The sequence below is a fragment of the Acanthopagrus latus genome, chromosome 2, assembly GCF_904848185.1.
Source record: "Acanthopagrus latus isolate v.2019 chromosome 2, fAcaLat1.1, whole genome shotgun sequence".
Classification (NCBI taxonomy): domain Eukaryota; kingdom Metazoa; phylum Chordata; class Actinopteri; order Spariformes; family Sparidae; genus Acanthopagrus; species Acanthopagrus latus.
The window spans coordinates 5,551,139-5,569,789 of record NC_051040.1 but is presented as its reverse complement, the minus strand read 5'-3'; the positions used below and the strand labels follow the sequence as shown (position 1 = coordinate 5,569,789).

Here is an 18,651-nt window from a genome sequence, read left to right as displayed (position 1 = left end):
TTCAGCACCATTTCAGACTTAATTCAGTGAGCATCATGTTTCCGAATCCTGCTGCTGTCGAGCTGAGCCTTGGAGATCAGCGGTCACTCATTCCTAATATAAGTGAGTGTCGTAAAAAAAAATATATATTTTGCCATTTTATTTGATTTATTTGGAGAGATCAATTGAGGAGATGATGAAGAGTCTTGTGCTGATTGTGTCCAAAATACGGAGCTCTCAGTTTGTTAGGAAACAAAGAAAGATATGGTAATAAGGCCGCACAAAGCCATTAGCATGTGATTTTGTAGGAACTTGAAAGGTAAAGAGGGGACTGAAGGCAGTGTTGCAGTATTAAAAAACAGTTATTGTAATGGCTCATAAACAGGTAAACAGAACAGTCACAATAAGAGCCCACACATTTCTGCCAGGAGATCTTTATCGTGGCAATTTAATTTCTAAATGAGGGTCAACGTGTTTCTAAAATTGAATTTACACAAGACACACCCACACAATAGAAAGTATAGATAGGTTTATTGAATTGTTTTTGTAAGGCTTGCCTCACAAGCTGGTCTTTTGTATTTTTTTAGTGACATGGTAAAAGACAGCACAGCATTGTGTCTTACAATTTTTAATAATGCCTCTTCTGTGCTCACTGCGAGGCATCTATTAACACCAGTGACTGTGTAGGAAATGCTTTCTGGATCAGTGAATGATTGGAGGTCTGTGATAAAAGCACACACTGTTGCCCAACTAGATTTAGACAAGGTGCCAAGATACATTTTTTTAATATTCCAGTGCAATTTTCCTTGTTTCATTTTGTTCATCAATTTTTTTTTCTTTGTTATACAGGACATTGTGTACAGGTTGTTTTTTTTAAAGATCCAACTGAAAACAACAGAACAGTTGAAAGGTCACAATAAAGCAGAGCCGAAGCCAAAGTCGTATTAAGCGTTGTAATTCAACCAAGAGTTAGATCAAAAGAAATGCACGGTATAAGCCCTGCTAGACTGCAGGTTATTTGGCTGTAGCTTTGTGATGAATAGACAGAAAAGAAACACAAAATAGTCCACCTGGCCTGTACTCGTCTCTGCAGTTGCATAAAGCAGACTGAATATCTGACCATAGAAGAAAATATGATACAGAAACATTACCCATGGCGGTTGGGGAAATGGAGGTTCCAATGTTGCTGATGCTTCAGATCGCCTGGTTTCAATGTGCCATAAAACTGTCAAATAGGGTCTGTCAAACGAAGCATGTCATCTATCACATCCAATCCATTTGGAGCTTTTGCTTTAGAAGGTTTGGTCCAAGCAAAGATGATCAGAACTTGTTTACTCGTTTAGTTGAATTCTCCCATTAGGGTGGAACATTAGTAAGACTCAAAAATGTTTTGCAGTGAAAAATAAATGTTGACAAGACTGAAGCCTGTGCTTATCATTGTCATTAGCAAAGGGATAATAAACAACCCAGAGAAAATGAGTGGGAGTAAAATTGTATTTCAGACCACATTACTCAGAAAACGTCCTGATTGCTCTCTTGCAGACTCTATTGATGACTGTCCCAGTAACTGCTTTGGAAATGGTGACTGTGTCGCTGGAACATGCCACTGCTTTTTAGGATTCAAAGGACCTGACTGTGGGCGAGGTGAGTCACACCCTCAGTCATAATGTCTTTATTGATCTACATCATTCAGATACAGAACATTTTAGGGTGCCAACCAAATTACATTCACTGCATGACCGGAACAAAGCAATTTCAGTATTAGAATTAGACCTTTCTTATTAAATTAAGCACTACTACTCCTGATGATTTTCTTTTAATTTCCCCCATGTCTCTCCTAATGAAGATTGTGTTATTGTGTTACATATAAAATAACTTGTAGCTGTAGATTATAGGGCTTCATTTTTTTTCAATTTTTCAATCTCTGAAATCAAGGCTCCACACATTTTTCACCAAATTAAAATAACTTTGGGCAGTTGTTAGAATGATAGTCATTTGTTTTTGGTTGCATCTTCACTGGGACCATATATGGCAACTTTTATTCAACTGTTTTTGTTTTATCTTTAACAGGCCATGGTGAAGGCTTTAGACATGTCTCTGTTTTTTTTTTGGGTTTTTTTGCAATGGATGCCAAAGTGGAGTTATTTGTGCTGCATTTTTTACACCGGAAAGAAAACCTTTTAACATTTTGGTCAGAAGCTCATTGTCAGATCGAGGCTTTAGCACACATTCACTATTCTTTGAAGCTATGGTTGGAGGGGTCCATTCAAACGGATGTATGCTGTCTGCTCTTTTCAAAGCTGCGTGTCCAGTGCTATGCAGCGGGAATGGTCAATACCTTAAAGGTCGCTGCATGTGTCACAGCGGCTGGAAGGGCTCCGAGTGTGACGTTCCCACCAACCAGTGCATTGACATCACATGCAGCAACCATGGGACCTGCATCGTGGGAACCTGTATCTGCAACCCAGGCTACAAAGGGGAAAACTGCGAAGAAGGTGATTGTTTTAATAAGTCACGATAATGTATCCTAAAGTTGTAAAGTCCCACATAATATGGCTGCTGCAACCACCTACTTAGCTTGTTAGTGCTTGACATTTAAAAAGAAAACTCGTGATGGGAACGGCTATTAAGTTGATATGGCTTATTTAACAGTCTATCTCGTAGTAAAGACAGGACACCCTCTATGAAGAGCGTTATAGCCATAACACTTCACACTCTGCATCCTAGGTGACTTTTCCTGTATAAATCATGGATATAAGGCATTACGTTAATCGAAATAGTCCATTTATTGTCTGAATTTCAGACCCAGAATCTGATGTTAATCCATTAGGAACTCCACATTCATGATGCTGGATAAGGCTTGACCAGATAAGATTGAAGGAGCCATTGTGTTTGTCAGCTCTTGAAGGCTCTCATTTCAAGATGAAAAATGGACCCTGGGAGTTTGATGAATGGGGGTTTGTGACATCCATAGGCCCCTATTCTATTTTGGGTGGAGTGTTAGCCATAAGGAGTGGAAGGGAATGTGGACGAGGGCCCTTTAACATTTTTACCTTTCTTCCGTGCGACCTTCAGCCACAATGATTAATTGCCAGGAGAGAGTTTCTTGTCAGTTAGCCTCTGATCTTTGTGCCTTGTGCCCAAACCATCTGCTAAGAGGCGAGAGATCCTGTTTGTCTTACTATAACGGCCTTTATACCCATTTATGTCATGGTAAAGGGGAGCTGCCATGGCGCGGCCTGCTGCTCTCAGTGGCTAGACATCGCTCCTGCTTGGAGCCCATTCGCCATCTGTGTGTGCCATACAGATATTGTCTTGTAGAAAGAATGCCATTATTGTGATTGTATGCTCGCACAGCTCTTGTTCCCTTACAGCATGAACACTCATTTAACAATATGTCAAGGGAAGGGATGCTATAGAAACAGGCATTAATTTGATATTTGCATACTAATTGAGCTGATACTATGTACACTGATGCCGTGCACAAAAAGGATGCAGCAGAGGGAAGCCAGTGCAAGGCTGCTTCTGTAAACTGTAACTGAGCATGCTCTCTTGCCAAGCAAATCTACTGTTGCCCCAGGCTTTTCCTTACTTACCCTATTTTCTCCTTTACATTCTTTGAATGTAAGTTTTAGCTCTTCCAGCTTTGAACTACTCATCATTATGGCAGTGATTCTAGAGAAACATGCTTTTATTAAGGCACCTTCCCTCTTTGGGAGTAATTTTCATTATGAGATGATGGGAAACTGCCAGCAGGAGTGTGGGCAGTACCTGGAGGTTGGTGCCATAAGCCCCAGTGTGAATACAGCCATTTACTTTGCTTGTTTGTAAGTCTTTTCTATGGTTTTAGAGAAAGTGGGCCCCCACACATCAATTTCTGTGTGTTCTTTCTGTGCATTCATTTAACATGTGCGACGCCAGCTGCAGCTGAGCTGTGTCCCACTGCAGTTGTCATTCTACTTGGGCTCAAATAGAAACGGCAGGTTGCCTCTGAAAGAAGGAACCAGCAGGTGACTGGTGTGTCTGACATTGTCTCTTTGGAACCCTTTTAGTGGACTGCCTGGACCCAACATGCTCTGGCCGAGGGGTATGTGTCCAGGGAGAGTGCCACTGCTTTGTGGGGTGGGGCGGGCCAGGATGTGAGAGCCCCAGGGCGTCCTGCATGGACCAGTGCTCTGGACATGGAGCTTTCCTGGCAGACGCCGGAACCTGCAGCTGTGATCCCAGCTGGACAGGCCATGACTGCTCTACAGGTGAGTGCTTCCCTCAGTTGAGTGTAAACACGGGCAGAATTCCCTTACACTGATCAGTGCTGATTTAGCTTTGATTACCAAGTTAACATTGCATTAGTTATGTTGAATTAGCCAAGATTTTTTTTTTTTTGCAGGGCGCCAACAGCAATTAGCCTATCCTCTTACACCATCTGCTTATGAAAAGCAACCTCTGCATCAAATGTTATTAAAACTATTTTTACAACATGAAAAGGACTGACGTAAGCTATCAACTGAACAGGAAGAACTTCCACAGGACTAACATGCTAACCAGCTAACATTGCACCTTTTTGTCCATGGGGAAAAAAAAATAAATGATCATTAGAATGGTTTAACATTCTACAACATCAAAACAGCTGTTACTTGGAAAACAAAGAATACTTTATCATGAAGTAAGTTAAAATAAATAAATAAATAAATAAAGTAATACAGCAGTTGAAGGATAAAAGTAAAGTTTTATCACAACTCATTCAAACCTGCAATATATTTCTAGTTATATCACACTTCTTTATCCTTAACTCTTGACAAATAGTCATCATAGTCAGTCAATATTCAACAAATATAATTTATTTCCCTTCAGTGTTTGCAAACATTAGTTTTATCTCAATCAGCAGCAGCAACATGTAATAACCTTGACATCTCTGTTAGTCCATTTCTGATAACATCACCGCCTTTTCATCTGGATTTATTTCACTGCCTGATTCAATGTAACTTTTAAAATTGCTCGACTCCTCACAGAAGTAAACATATCTGATTATGTTAAAAGAGAATGGCTCGTATAAAAGCCTCAATTTTTCACATCAATGATCAGTTGGAGGTCCACAGCGAGCAATCAAACTGTGGTTGATTTTGCTCTAAATGTATTCCTGTTACGAATGGCTTCATCTTCAAACCACCACATGGTTTGTTGGCAGCCACAGAGAAGAAGGAAACACGCATAGTAGGGGTATTGTCAGAGGCATGATCTAATACAAGTTAATGCTCGAGTCACTCGAGTTCTGGCTTTCTTCACGTCGGCACAACGCTAACAGCTGATGATAGCTTTTTCTGCTCTGGAGGACTGTTCCCACTGTGTTCATTTTGTCCATGGGGAATGTTCTCTCTTGGTAGTCAAGAATAGGCTGAGCCTAAGATATAGTTTTACAGCTAGAATATACCTTTCTCGAGGCTCTGAGGGTGAAAAAACTGACAGCAGCCTGCCTGTTAAAATCCACCAAAGTATTATACTGGAAAACCTCAGTGAACTTAGGGGTAGATTGTTAAAGAGCTGTCAAATGGAGTTATCTAACATAACTGACTTGCAGTGTTGGCAGATGCAAAAGTTCCAGGGAAAATGTATTTTCATTATGAAAGCCAGCTGAAGGATTTCACAATTTTCCACACGTATGAATGCTCACGAGACGAGTTTTCATGTTTTAAGGTGATTTTTTGGCAGATAAAAGCTTCAGAAAGCTCCGTTTGCACAGACATCTGATATTTTGATAATCAGCACAGCTCGGTTTTGTTGGGACTGATACATTTGCAGCTTTCAGACGCTTTCATTTAACGACACAATTTGTATGCATACAAAATATTTCTGAAATGAGACTTTTAATCCTGCAGTCACTTGGATCCCTGAATCCTTTTATATTCCAAGCAGACACAATGACCTATTAGGTAATCCCAGGGATTTTGAGGGAAATGGGCAGTTAGTCTGAGTTCGCCTCGCAGAGAAAAGGCTCTGTAAATGATGATGTGTTAGCTCTTTATCCGCCTTTATCCCGTTCATTGTAGAGCTTTCTCTGGTCTAATACAACACTAAACTTGGTAGTTTGGTAGCACAGCTAGCAGCCTATAACCTTGTAGACGAAGGGGAGAAAAAGATGGAAAGCTTTCAATATATCTTTTAAGATTCTTTAATCCCCCACTCCCCCAATTCTTTTAAGTCACAAACTCATTTTCTCATGTGGCTGCGAAACAGTACAACCTGGGTGTGCACGGTCGGAAGTAATACTGTTACAAGTCATAAAACAATGCCTGAGGTTTTATGTCCTTTAATATGTGTGTTTTTATGCCATTTTTGCCATTCTCCCACCCAGAGGAAAGTTTGTTTACACGGTCCTTTAGTGCAAATGGTAACGGCCGTCATGGGGACGGGGGTATTTCTCACTGTGGACTCCTCTGGCCACGGATAATGAGGGTTTGTCTGCAGGCTATAATTGCATCTTTATCACGTTAAAGCCTTTTCCCGTGTTCCAAGTGAACAGTTGTCTCACAGTCAGTTTGAGTCTGTTCTCTCTAAACAGTATGTATTCTGATAATTTGGTTTGGTCAGTTTGTGCATTTCTTTTTTTATTCAACATATGTGCTAATGAGATCACTCAAGATGTTCATTATGATCATTAGCACCTCCCATTAAACTGTGTTAATATTGTCTTCAGAGGACGTAGAAGGCTTAGATCCACGCTAAATAGTTAGAAAATGATTGATGGTTTGTTTGCATGTGTAATGAGTTTTGTTTGTGTGTGTGTGGATGAGTGTGTGTTTAAGCTGACATAAGGGCCATTGATTTAAATGCTTCCTGCATACGGTGCCTCTAAATCAAAAGTCAGATGTAAAATTAACATTTTCATATTTTAACAGTGCTGAGCTGTAATTAGCAGGGGAGAGTCATTTTTAAAAGCTTTTTTTAGCTGGTAATGTCATGTTATGGTTTGTGGCTGAGAATACCACTCAAATTTAATTTGTAGCAATGACAAAATAGGCACTGTTAAGGCCGTAATTGACTTATTAAAAGATTTTACCTCCAGTTTGGTCCCCTGTGGTCATATTTGAATTGACTTGGCTAATAAGCCAGGAATACATGGTTATTGTTCCTCGTTGCCCATACTGCTAAGCCTCTTTTTTTTTCTTTTTTTTTTTTTTAAGTTAATAAAGAGGTTAACATTTCAATGAGATTCATAATAAATCTGTCACTGTTTAATTTCTTTGAGCTTTCGTCTTGTCATACTCTCCCTCGAGTTCATGAGACGCGGGTAATGTCCCGGGCTCTATCGCAGCCTGTCAGGGAGGTCTTTCAGCTGCCACACAATAGCGCCAGCCAAGCTTTACTGTGGCTCTGTCTCTCAGTCTCCTTCATTCCATGAATGTACTTCCTCCTCTCCTCCACTGCACTTAGGTAGAATTAAAACAGCATATTGACATCCTATGTCTTAAATCCTTCTGTGGAGCCTTAACTCCAACCTGAAGCACATGGTAAAGCATGTGACTAACCTGTATGTTCAATAAAGGAAATACAGTAACATTTACAGATTCATTCAAATCTGAGTGCTGATAATTTTTCAATTCCTACAAGAAGTTCCAGCTGTGCATTTTTTTCCCCTTTACCCCCTTTGTGGCAGAAAGAGTAGAATTTACAAAGAGGAGAAGAGGCTAGGAGAAGAAAACGTCTGCTAAGGCTGCCTCAATCCATGTCCTTTCTTTGTAATGGACTTATTAGATTTGTATTGTCAAAAAGGATTGCTCCTTATGAGGTGCAGGAATTTCTTTTCAGCTGCCATCAGACAAGGTAGTGGAGCGTGGCCGCCTTTCCTTGACAATAACTCCTGGATTTGTCTTTTCTTCACCCTTGTTGCCTTGTCCAACCACCGCCTTGTCTTCCCTTTCCATCTCCACCCCCCCTTCCTTCCTTTCTGTCTGTCTTCCCCCACTCTCTTCTTTCGTCTTTTTCTATGTCCCTGTCTCCCACAGAGATTTGTGCAGCGGACTGTGGTGGCCATGGCATTTGTATGTCGGGCAGCTGCCGCTGTGAAGACGGCTGGATGGGCACTGGGTGTGACCAAAGGGCGTGTCACCCTCGCTGCAACGAACATGGCACTTGCAAGGACGGCAAATGTGAATGCAGTCCAGGCTGGAACGGAGAGCACTGCACTATTGGTAGGATGAGAAGAAGCGCTGGTTTGGGTGGGGGTCTGTGTGTGTACGTCTGTGTGTCTGCGGGTCCAACAAAGGCGTAGGCTGTCCGTCTGCCTGCGTGTGTGTGAAGCGTTGGGTGTGTGGGGAAGGGTCCAGTTGGAAAAGAGGGGGGAAAGCATGCTTAATTGAATTTGTGCAACTCGGTAAAGCATGAACAGGTTTACTCAAGGATCTGAGGCTTGCCTTCATGCATTTTAATGTGGGAATGTGCTAAGGTGTCCTTTCATTTTACTCATCCTTTTCCTCATCTATTTATTTGCTTCTTTTTTTTTTTCATTTACTTTCAATTTCAAATGCTGACATGTGAGCCATTGTGAGCAGGTCAACCACTACATTTAGCCTTATGTTTACACCAGCAATAGTTCCTCTGTAAACCCTCGCAGAAGTTGAGGTTTGAAGACCTTGACTGAATGTCAAGAGGTTTCTTGATAACCTTGGAGCTGCTGTGTGTTTTTTAGTGTATTTCATAATGCTTTAACAGAGTTTGCCCGCAGTGGCTTGTGGGCTGATAATGTTGGCTCTTTTTAAGAAACGGATAATAGTTAAAATGTTGAAGAGGCCAACTGAACTGATCTTAATAAAGTGTCCATAACACTTGAAACTGAAAATGTATTTTTAATATGTTTGCTACTTTGGAGTTCTGGAAGAGCTGGCATTGCTCTTGTGAGCCTTTGTTTGTCATAAGGGACAGTAATATGTAAATACTGTTTGAAATGGCCACTGACACGAGGAAGCGGTGGGGTTATATTTGAGTAACGGGTGATTGATTTTCTGACAGTTTTCTTTGTTAAGCTGTAACTTACACTCATTAAATCATTAAGTGTTTTAATGTAGTTAGCTTCATGATATTTGATGTCAAGACTGTCAAGACGCCTCCAGACATCCGAGGAGACCATCCAGAGGACGTGCAGTGTGACGCCTGCTTTGCAAGATTACAACTTCATCATTCTGTTCCTGTGTTGCATCAATACTCTTCTCTTCTCTCATTTCGTCTCTTATATTCTATTCTTGACTCTTCTTTATTATTTATTGGTGAAACGTAAATGGCTATATTTAATACTCAAGTAGTGTTGTTAAGTATAACGTTCAGTTATTTATACTTAAAATACACTACACTTGAATGTTGTAGTATTACTGGGTTGCACATACAAAATATGTGGCTGCACAATGAATCGAAAATGAAATATGGCAAGGTGCAATTTAGCTGCAATTTTTTTTAAATAAACAAATGAAAATATGACATTCCCTTGACTACAAGTTGCTCTCCAGATGTACGGGACATGTTTGCTTTGTAGAGACCCCAGCAAATGTCACATCATCCTGATTTTAATGATCTTACACAGCAGCCGTAATATCAAAAATTATTGCAGTGTGACCTTTTTTTATTTTTTTTTTACTATATCCTGCAGCCCTAGTGGCCGTCAATTTGAATATTACATATTCTTGATATAATAGCAGGTAACTATCAGATAGAACGGTATTGTGTTCATACTATTTCAGTTTAAGTGAAAGGTCCACCACTTCTTTGTTGACAGTGGCCACCTAACATGGTTGCTCACTCATTATCATTCTATGATCCAACCACTCAAGCATCGGAGAGGATGTGGGAACACAATAGCCATCTCTTCCCCCTCTGCCAGAGCGTTTCAGTGAACAGACATTTGCAACTCCCACACATTTGTGTCAATAGGGAGATGGGACAAAAGTTGAGAATTGTCTTATAGGTGAACGCTTTATTCTGTATTCAAGCAGACAAAGATAATTTTTCTCACAGTATTCTCATGCATATCTTGGAGCAGAGCTGCCTGAGTGCCAGAGCATTGACTCAGTCTGTGAATGTTTTATATGCTGGCCTTACATTATTGATGGCCCTTTTATAAGTGCCATATTGAGATCCCCACTCCCTCGACAAGAATATTCCTCAGTGTCATCCATTAAGAAGCCAAAGATCTCAATTTAAATCAATTTTCATTATTGAGAGCTCTGCGTCAGCCCCGAACCCCATGCTGTGGCGCACAGCGGGTCCAGTCGCCCTGCCATTGCTGAAGCCTCTGGTGACCTCATCGTCTATAGAGGTGTTTCAAGATTAAAAGCGCTTTTTGTTGAACATCCTGACCTGCACGGTATTGCTCGAAAGATTTAAGGGTGGTAATATGTGCATCAATCACTTTGCTTTTGAAAGACTCCCCTGAGAGATTCTGCCGATCCTGGCACTTGATAAACGGGGACAGATTGAAATGTTCTTTCGAAACATATCACTATTTATCCTTTCTCACACTCTTTACTTATTTCTCTCTCTCTTTCTCTCTGTCGCTGCCTCTCATTCTCTTTCTCTGTGTTCCACAACCCCCGTCTCTGTTCCATCTCCATCCCTCTCCCTCTGTGTTGGATCGTACGTGTTGTGTTGCTTGTAATGCATGATTTTGCTTCATGCCTGCACTTTTTCTTTGTTTTTGTGTTTCGTTTATTTTTTATTTACCTTTTGTAATGTAAACTAACACCTTGCCTTGCTGTCTTGTCATGGAAGTGGCACTGTTCAAACCTCCCTTATATGTCCTGTCTTTTATCTCCCAAGCTCACTATCTGGATAAGGTAGTGAAAGGTATGGCATTCCTCCTTCCTTCCTTCTATTTTGCCCTCCTGCCATTGTAACTCCAGCCAGCATTAACAAGTCATGCACACACACCATGCTCTCCCCCTACATTGACATATGCAAACACTATGCACCTCTTGTTGCCCCAAACAACTCATTCTAAAGACCCCCACCTCCCATCAACTTTTTGCCATATTATCGCACAGTAATCTCCACTTAGCACTTTCGCACCTGGTGAGTCAAGTTGTGCTGCTTTCTTTACGTGTTGAATATTTGGTCTGTGTGCGGCATTGCTTTCTCAAAAAAAGGGGGATGTCGGGAAGGGGTTCTTCATAACCTGTGCCATGCATTATGTATGAATGTGCAGCTGTGAGCAGGGCCTGATAGGTGCTGAGGCCGCATCCTCTCTAATTAAAAGAGTTCATGGTCTGGTTGGTGCAGGGCAAGCAGGGGGTGGAGGCTCTGCAGCAGCCCTGCCTCTCTGCCTTCAGCACCCTCTCTCACTCTCACTGTGTCCTTGGTAATGGACCACCTGGCATGAGAGCGGCTGCCAGAGGAGTCCTTCGAACACTTGCAGCCTCACGTTTGGAGCTGTTTCAGGCAGGCTCGGGCAGGGCTCAGCAGGGGCTCCTCTCTGAAAGGGCTGCCAATTAAGTTGAACTGATGCCAAAAGAGAGTGGATCTTTATTTATCCTTCTAATAAACATTCGGAGCTTACTAATCATGCGTCTCCATTGGTCTAACCAGAGTTGTTTTGTCCATTTGCTCAATAAAAGGACGACTAATGCCCAGACGTGTCTAGGAGGCGAGGCACTCTCTAATGGCATTAGCCTTCAACTGTGAGTCCATTCCTTCAGGGAAACAAGAAGAAAATGGATGAGGGATTATTTATTTTTCTTATGATTTTTAATGCTCCACAAGTTACCCCCTTTGTTCTGCGTGCTGATTGCTCCATTCTCCATTTACCTTTTGAAATAGATTCTATGGAGCTTTTCACAGTTGAACAAAACCCCAAATTTCCATTCGACAGCAGAGATGTGACTCTTTACTGGCCTGACAATTACATTAAATCACTATTAAACTCTAAACAATATAAATGCACAGTAATCCTCAATACATCATGATGTAATGCATCCTCCATTTTTCTATATTACTGCAAATGGCTACTTTTCTTCAATGAATAAAAGCAGCCAGATGAATCTGTTCTCCTTTTTTCATCATTTGTTGTTTTTTTTTGTTACAAAAATCTGACTTCGATTTTAAAAAAAAAACCTACATATTTTCAATACCAGTATTTGTGTGAACCATCTCAGTACATTAACATTTCAGAAAATTAACAAAATATTTTCTGCACTGCATGACAGTTAAAGGTTTTCATGTCGCTGCGCTAAGACAAGGTACTCACTGAGCACACGCCTCTCTCAGAGTTCAGTGGCAGAGTTGACAGCGCCATCTAAATTCTTGCCTGATTAGCCGGGCTCGCTGTTTTGTTTATGGTTGCTGGCTCTAGCTCAAGATGAAAACGGTTAAAGTGGTTTGGAATTGTTGTGGGGCAGATTTTACACAGAGCGTGCATCTTGTCCAATTCGTGTTTCCCAGTAAGTTAATGAAATCTTAAATTTCCCCAGATGTCCACTTTGGAAATCTGGGTGCATTTTTAATTTTTTTTTATTTTATTTTTATCACTTGCTGCCTCCCTCCCCCAAATCTCCAAACATATTGAAGTAACGTTAACCCACTGCTTCATTGAGACAGAATAAAGGCCTAACTCTGTAACTAGCTGGCTACAATTTTGTGTAGTGTGCACACTCACGATTATGATCTGTCACTGCTTTTATGAAGAATCTTCCATGTCCATATCACAAAGCAACTTAGGTGTAAAGTATAAATGAATGGCTACCACTGGGAAGGCTTGGTGCGTTTTATTTTTTTAAATTGAAATCTAGAAGTGTGTACAAATGTGAGCTGTTCATTGATCCATGGCTGCATTATGGCTTGTGTCATGATATTGTCTTTTCTTTGTACTGCGACGCCCAAAAATGAAGCCGACGCATTACTCAGCTCATCATTTGATCTACAACACACATCTATTCTTAGTGCCGCTTCTGCCTTTTATCTTCCGAAATACTTATCTCCGTTTCTTCCTAAAATTGATCTTTTTCCCTTTAATACACGTCTCCCATTCACCGCACTGACGTCTCTCTTCCTTCTCTCGCGTTCTCATTCACCCACTCTTATTCTCCCTGTGTGATGTAAGAGCATTGAGACAGCTGCCCCAGACTCTTTAGTTGATAAAGTGGGTCAGCTTAACATTCTCTCTATCAAGGCAGCTCGCTAACAACACAAACTGTGACAGACTTTTGCGTTTGATATCTAGAGATGTTACCCTCTGCCTCTGCCTGAGCGAGGGGATACGAATCACAAGGTAGCAGATAAATGCCAAACACCCCTAGAAAAATGGGTGAGATAATCCTCTGAGCTATGTCCTTGTGAAGACCGATCCAGAAAGAGACGGACGAATGTTTCACCTGTCTTTCTGCTCCAGTCTGCTTTTAGCTTCCCAGGGGTCACATGCCTGGGAATAAGCAAGCAAAGTAATACAATCGAGCTCAGCGTTATCCACTTCCTACTATCTTTCTATGTTGCGTTTATGCTTCTCTTAATGACAGAAGATGCAATCTACCTAAAGGTATTTTCTTATTGATTGTTAATATGAGTCTGGAGACAATTTAACAAAAAAGAAAAGAACAAATGATAATATGGACGTGTTTTCAATAATTAATGCAGGACTGTTGAAGTTCGTCTCTTATGCAGATGAAAGTGCAGCTATGATCATATTGATGGTCACATTCAAAAATCACATAAAAAAGAAACGTATCTAATTATGTGCAGTAATGCCTGCATATACACCACTGCTCTCATTACCCAGCAGCAGTAGCTGCATAGATACAAGAGGCCAATCCACTGTAGTAATGAGTGAATATTGATTTAGAAGATCCTTCTTATCTGATTTTACTGCAAAGGGATATTAGAAGCTTCACAAAAGGTGTATCAAATTAATCAACTTCAGCTGAGGGTCATTATAAAGCCACCCTCACCCCTTTCAAATCTTAAAATGACTTTAGTCTGTTACTATCAGAGGCTATTAGCAACAAACCATTGTCATCAAAAAGCCCACATTGTTGTCTCTGTTTTATTACTGGCGTTTGTTAACAAACAATCTACCCACAGCATTTATCTGTTACCCGTTAAGCCTGCTTCGTTTGATATTCTGTGCCAACCTCTGTCTTTGTCCTTTTTTGTTACACAGAGGGCTGTCCTGGTTTGTGCAATGGAAATGGTAGGTGCACTCTGGGTAACAATGGCTGGTACTGTGTGTGCCAGCTGGGCTGGAGGGGCACTGGCTGTGACACCTCTATGGAAACTGCCTGCAGTGATGTCAAGGACAACGATGGAGGTAAAATCACCAACAACACACAGCTTTGCCTTCTGACAAGCATCAACAGGGCCAGACTCTTAACTAGTCTCAATTTGACTGTAGAATTAAACACCTTTGTTCGAGAGGATATACTGTACCTGCTCTGTGCCTTACAGGCTCAGTGGTACCCTCATGTATGCGAGGATGAGGAATGGTTTCCAGTCAGTCACCTGGACAACAGGTTTTTATTAAAAAGCAGCGTAGCTGGCCCGAGGCCTCGAGCATGCACTGGCCCCAGGAGGAAGTCCCTGCTCTGCCCTCTAACTAGCCCCGAGCAGAGCCAGGCACACACACAGAGCCAGCCAGGGGGCTGCACCACTCTTGAGGCCAAATAGGAGACGTGACTTCCTTTCTTCCAGACCTCATTCTGGGCTTGAGCTATGTGCTAGCCCCGCTTATTTATGCAGGGGCTGTTTGTCTCCCCATCACAGTGCAGGGACTATAGAGCTCTCACTGGCAAAGACGGGGCGCTGCTGGGGATTTGACTGACTCCTGACAGCAGGGTTTATTTTTATCACCCATCTGGCCAGATAGGCCCCTGAAAGCGAAGGGTTTGGAGTCCAATGACCCACTTCAGAAAAGTAAAGTGCAGCGCACAGCAGCTCATTCTGTCTTGTTTTATTTCATGCAGATTACAGGTAGAGAACGACAAGCAATGCTAGAGCTGTTGAAAGGCTCCCCAGGATGAGACTTGCAAAACATGGATTTCAAACAGTCAAACTGAATAATACTCCAATGACTCAAATATATTTGCTTAGTTTCGTCTGCCAGGTGTTTGTCCAGGCTGTTGTTTAATGAGGGGGTGTGTGTGACTTGTTTGACCTTGTCAGATGGCCTGGTGGACTGCATGGATCCAGACTGCTGTCTGCAGGCAACCTGTCACACCACCTCTCTGTGTGTGGGCTCCCCGGACCCCCTGGACATCATCCAGGAGACACAGATGTCCTCTACACAGAGCAACTTGAGGACTTTCTATGACCGAGTGCACTTCCTGGTGGGCAGGGACAGCACCCACATCATTCCTGGTGCCAACCCCTTCGATGGAAAGTGAGTGACAGCACCCAGTGCAACATTCTGCAACAAGACAGAAGTTCTTATTTCTCCTGGGAAGAGATTTATGTCGTCAACATTGAATTAAATTATCCTTTTTCTGCATTATCGTTTGTTTCTCTTGCATCAGTTTCATGTGAGATCATACATATTCAGCTGAGTCAGTTAAATGAGTAATTGCTGGATTTAATATGTTTCTCATTTTAATTATCGACTCACTGTGTTTTGTTTGTACTCACAGTTGTGTAGCTCTGCTCATTTCCTTTGGTTTCACACTGATCAAATCTGTGTTTGCATTATAGCAAACATCACAGTTTATGTAATTCAAGTAATGACATGTCAGGTGCAAACACAAATCAATCAATGGCTTTTGGCCTTTTACATTATTAATATAGGCCATTGCGGTTCCAATGCTATGGTTATTGCACTGACAGATCTTGGCGATTGCGAAACATTTGCGCTTTTCAAACCCAGATGACCCAAAATGTCAGTGCGCTGGCGTTGTTGTAGCTACAGCCGCAGGAGGCTGAAATGGACAGGGACTGGTGGCATGCATAACTAGAACGATGATAGACAGATGATGATGGACAAACATAGAATGTGGCAAAAGCAAGAAGCCTTCCCTGGCACGAACGGCATCTCATATTCATGTATTGTGATTACTTTTACTGTAATCCATCTGAGGCCCACTCCCAGAGGCAGAGCTCATGACACCCCAGCCATGGAATCCAAGATGCTTTTATATCAGGCAGGATGGCTGTCAAAGTCCCAGAAGATTCCCCTGCCTCTCGTTTCCTTTGTCTCCTTTTCTTTTCATCTTTAATCGCTTGTGAGGCTGTGTCACCTTATTTGCATCCCACTTGCTTGTGGATCCCTCTCATCTTGGCTTACAATACTCCTATGAAACAAACAGAGAACAAAATAAATTTAGAATAAAAAAGAGGTCTTCAAATTTTGCTCTTTTGTGATACAATTTTATAAAATGGTGTCAAAAAAAGCAGAAAAAGAGAACACAGCATGGTGTTGTTATTAAAAGGCTCTTTTTTTTCCTTCTTTGTAAAAGTTATGGCAGAAGGTTGTGGTTTCAGACATTCCTATTTTTAGTCCGGCATAGCTGTTGCTTTGTTCTTGAAGGGAAAATGATTTTCAAAACTGTCCTCGAGCAGGATCATTTCCTTGAATATAATTTGCAACACCACAGTGCATCTTAATACTGGCTGCTGATGGAGGTTTTGTAAATAATGTGCTGTTTATTAACCCAATGTGGACAGTGTATTAGCTCACGGTTTGCAGTGAAACATGTGGTTATCTTTATGCTGCCCCTATAAAGCACACTCGTCTTTCTATCTACCTCTACCTCTATTTTTTTCACTTATGTGTGTTTATTTGTTTGCTGATTGGTGGTTTGTTAGTAAAATTACACTTAAATGATGGAATGGATTCCCACAAAACTTGGATAGAGCATGAATCTCAGTCCAGAATAGACCTCATTAACTTCCGGTGTGGATTCAGATAAAGGGATGGATCCGGGATATTTGTCTTGCTTTCTTTAACATTGCCTTTAAAAAAGAAAAAGAAAAAAGAAAAACAACAACATTCATGGTCACTTTTCAGGGAATGCATGGATGTTTGGAGTATTTAGGTGGCTGAAATCTATGAGTGACTACAGTTTGATGTAGATCCCAGATCTGGTGAGCTTGAATTATGGTGAAGCAGCAATGGGTGGTTGAGAATTTAGTAATACAGGGCTATCATGTTTGATATTGGACGAGGCTTGAGTAAATTGAAGGGGACTGTTGGCCCTTTGGCGACGATAGCCGCTTTACTGAGTGCCATTCTAGTTTCTCAGTTAGTTATCTGCATCTGCTGCCTGATTTTGAACTTTTGCTGGTAGTGTCAGCCGACACTTCAGGAAAGCACTTGTAACACACTTTCTGACATTTTCCCTCATTGACATTTTTCTGGCTTTCAAGAACCACTCAACATTTTGCAGTTCTTCAGTGGACAGAGGCGTAGAGGGTTGAGTAATACTCTTGTCTCTCTCACAAGGAGATGCAGCCATAAATAAGTAAAATCAAGAATCCAGATATGAGCCGCAAGATTGGAGGCCTTGGCTCACCTAAAAATATCAGTGATAATCTATTATTCATGCTTGGTATTCATTCCCCACCCACCGACAGAAATGAGCGGTTATGACAGGGGACTCTGGGACTAAGATGAGCCTCACAGGCATGGTCTGAGCATCTTCCTGATATCCCTGCACTGGTCACCTGATCATCTCTTAATTGATCCATTAACCACTTCCTCATGCTGGTAGACATGTCCGACTGCTATTTCTGATGTTTCCCACCACAAAAAGCGGCAAAGGTGCCACGGAATAAAACATCTGCCACTGCATAAAATGTCTCGGCTCTCCAGCATGACACATAATACAAGAGACTGCTAAGGCCCAGCAGTGGCTGCTGACTAGAATAGTAAACAGGGACTTTGTCCGTGGAACAATTTGGGCAAAGATTGATAGCTGGCTTATAATAGCAAGGCAAAAGCCTTTCGCTTCATTTACAAGCTTGCACTTTTATTATTTTATTTATAACTCCTTTATTAGCATTAGGCCATTAGTGTCAGAAAATCTCGTTTGTTTTGTTCTCAGTGTGCGCTAACCCTTTTAGCAGCATTATATATTTGGAGCTAAAAATTTACATTGTCGTCTGCTCATTTTACACTCTTCCGTGTGCTTGGTTGCCCACAGGCAGGGAATGAGAGGGCTGCAGTGACATGCTTATATTTGCAGCAGGGTTTACCCTATAATCAAGTCATTTGTGTGGGTAATGATGTTTTTGTTGCTTCTGCGGTGATGGTACCATTTATTAGGCTTGCTCATTGAAAGTTCTCTATACTTAAGTCTGGCGTGCATTTTTTTTTTTTTTGTATTTATTTTGTGTGGAGTAGTTTCCTCACAGTCAGCTGGTAAGGGGTTTCAGGGTATTCCAGTTTCAGCTTCCTGACAAATGTAAACTGTGTGGCAGCTGTTTGTCTTTGATGCGTATTTGTGACTTTCTGTTTTTATCCGGGGTCGTTCAGATTCATTCAAAGTCTTTGCTTCCCAGCACTATTCACCCACATCAGCTAAAACAGGCAGTTTGTGGTAAATGGATAGAACAGTAGATTTGTTCTTGACAAACTGCTGCCATTCACTGTAAGGCCCAACCTTTATACACCACTACCACTTAGCCCAGCCCTCCATTTTGCGTATTCATGCCCAGGGGTAGGGTGTACTGATTGTTGGTGGGATAGAGGGTTAGGATGAAGTGTTAGGGTTACATGGC

The 18,651-nt window shown here is 41.5% G+C and overlaps 1 protein-coding gene across 4 annotated transcripts in view; it reads left to right on the top strand.

The window, feature by feature from the left end:
- Positions 1-18,651, top strand: part of tenm4 (teneurin transmembrane protein 4) — a 205,519-nt gene that overhangs the window by 137,391 nt on the left and 49,477 nt on the right. For 3 of the 4 annotated variants that reach the window (XM_037073918.1, XM_037073908.1, XM_037073900.1), the window contains 6 exons: positions 1,522-1,623; positions 2,280-2,474; positions 4,032-4,232; positions 7,980-8,165; positions 14,108-14,254; positions 15,106-15,322. In XM_037073918.1, coding sequence (XP_036929813.1) covers positions 1,522-1,623; positions 2,280-2,474; positions 4,032-4,232; positions 7,980-8,165; positions 14,108-14,254; positions 15,106-15,322 — 1,048 coding nt within the window. Of the gene's footprint in view, positions 1-1,521; positions 1,624-2,279; positions 2,475-4,031; positions 4,233-7,979; positions 8,166-10,779; positions 10,807-14,107; positions 14,255-15,105; positions 15,323-18,651 lie in introns of all 4 variants that reach the window. The other variant, XM_037073890.1, reaches the window with a different exon arrangement.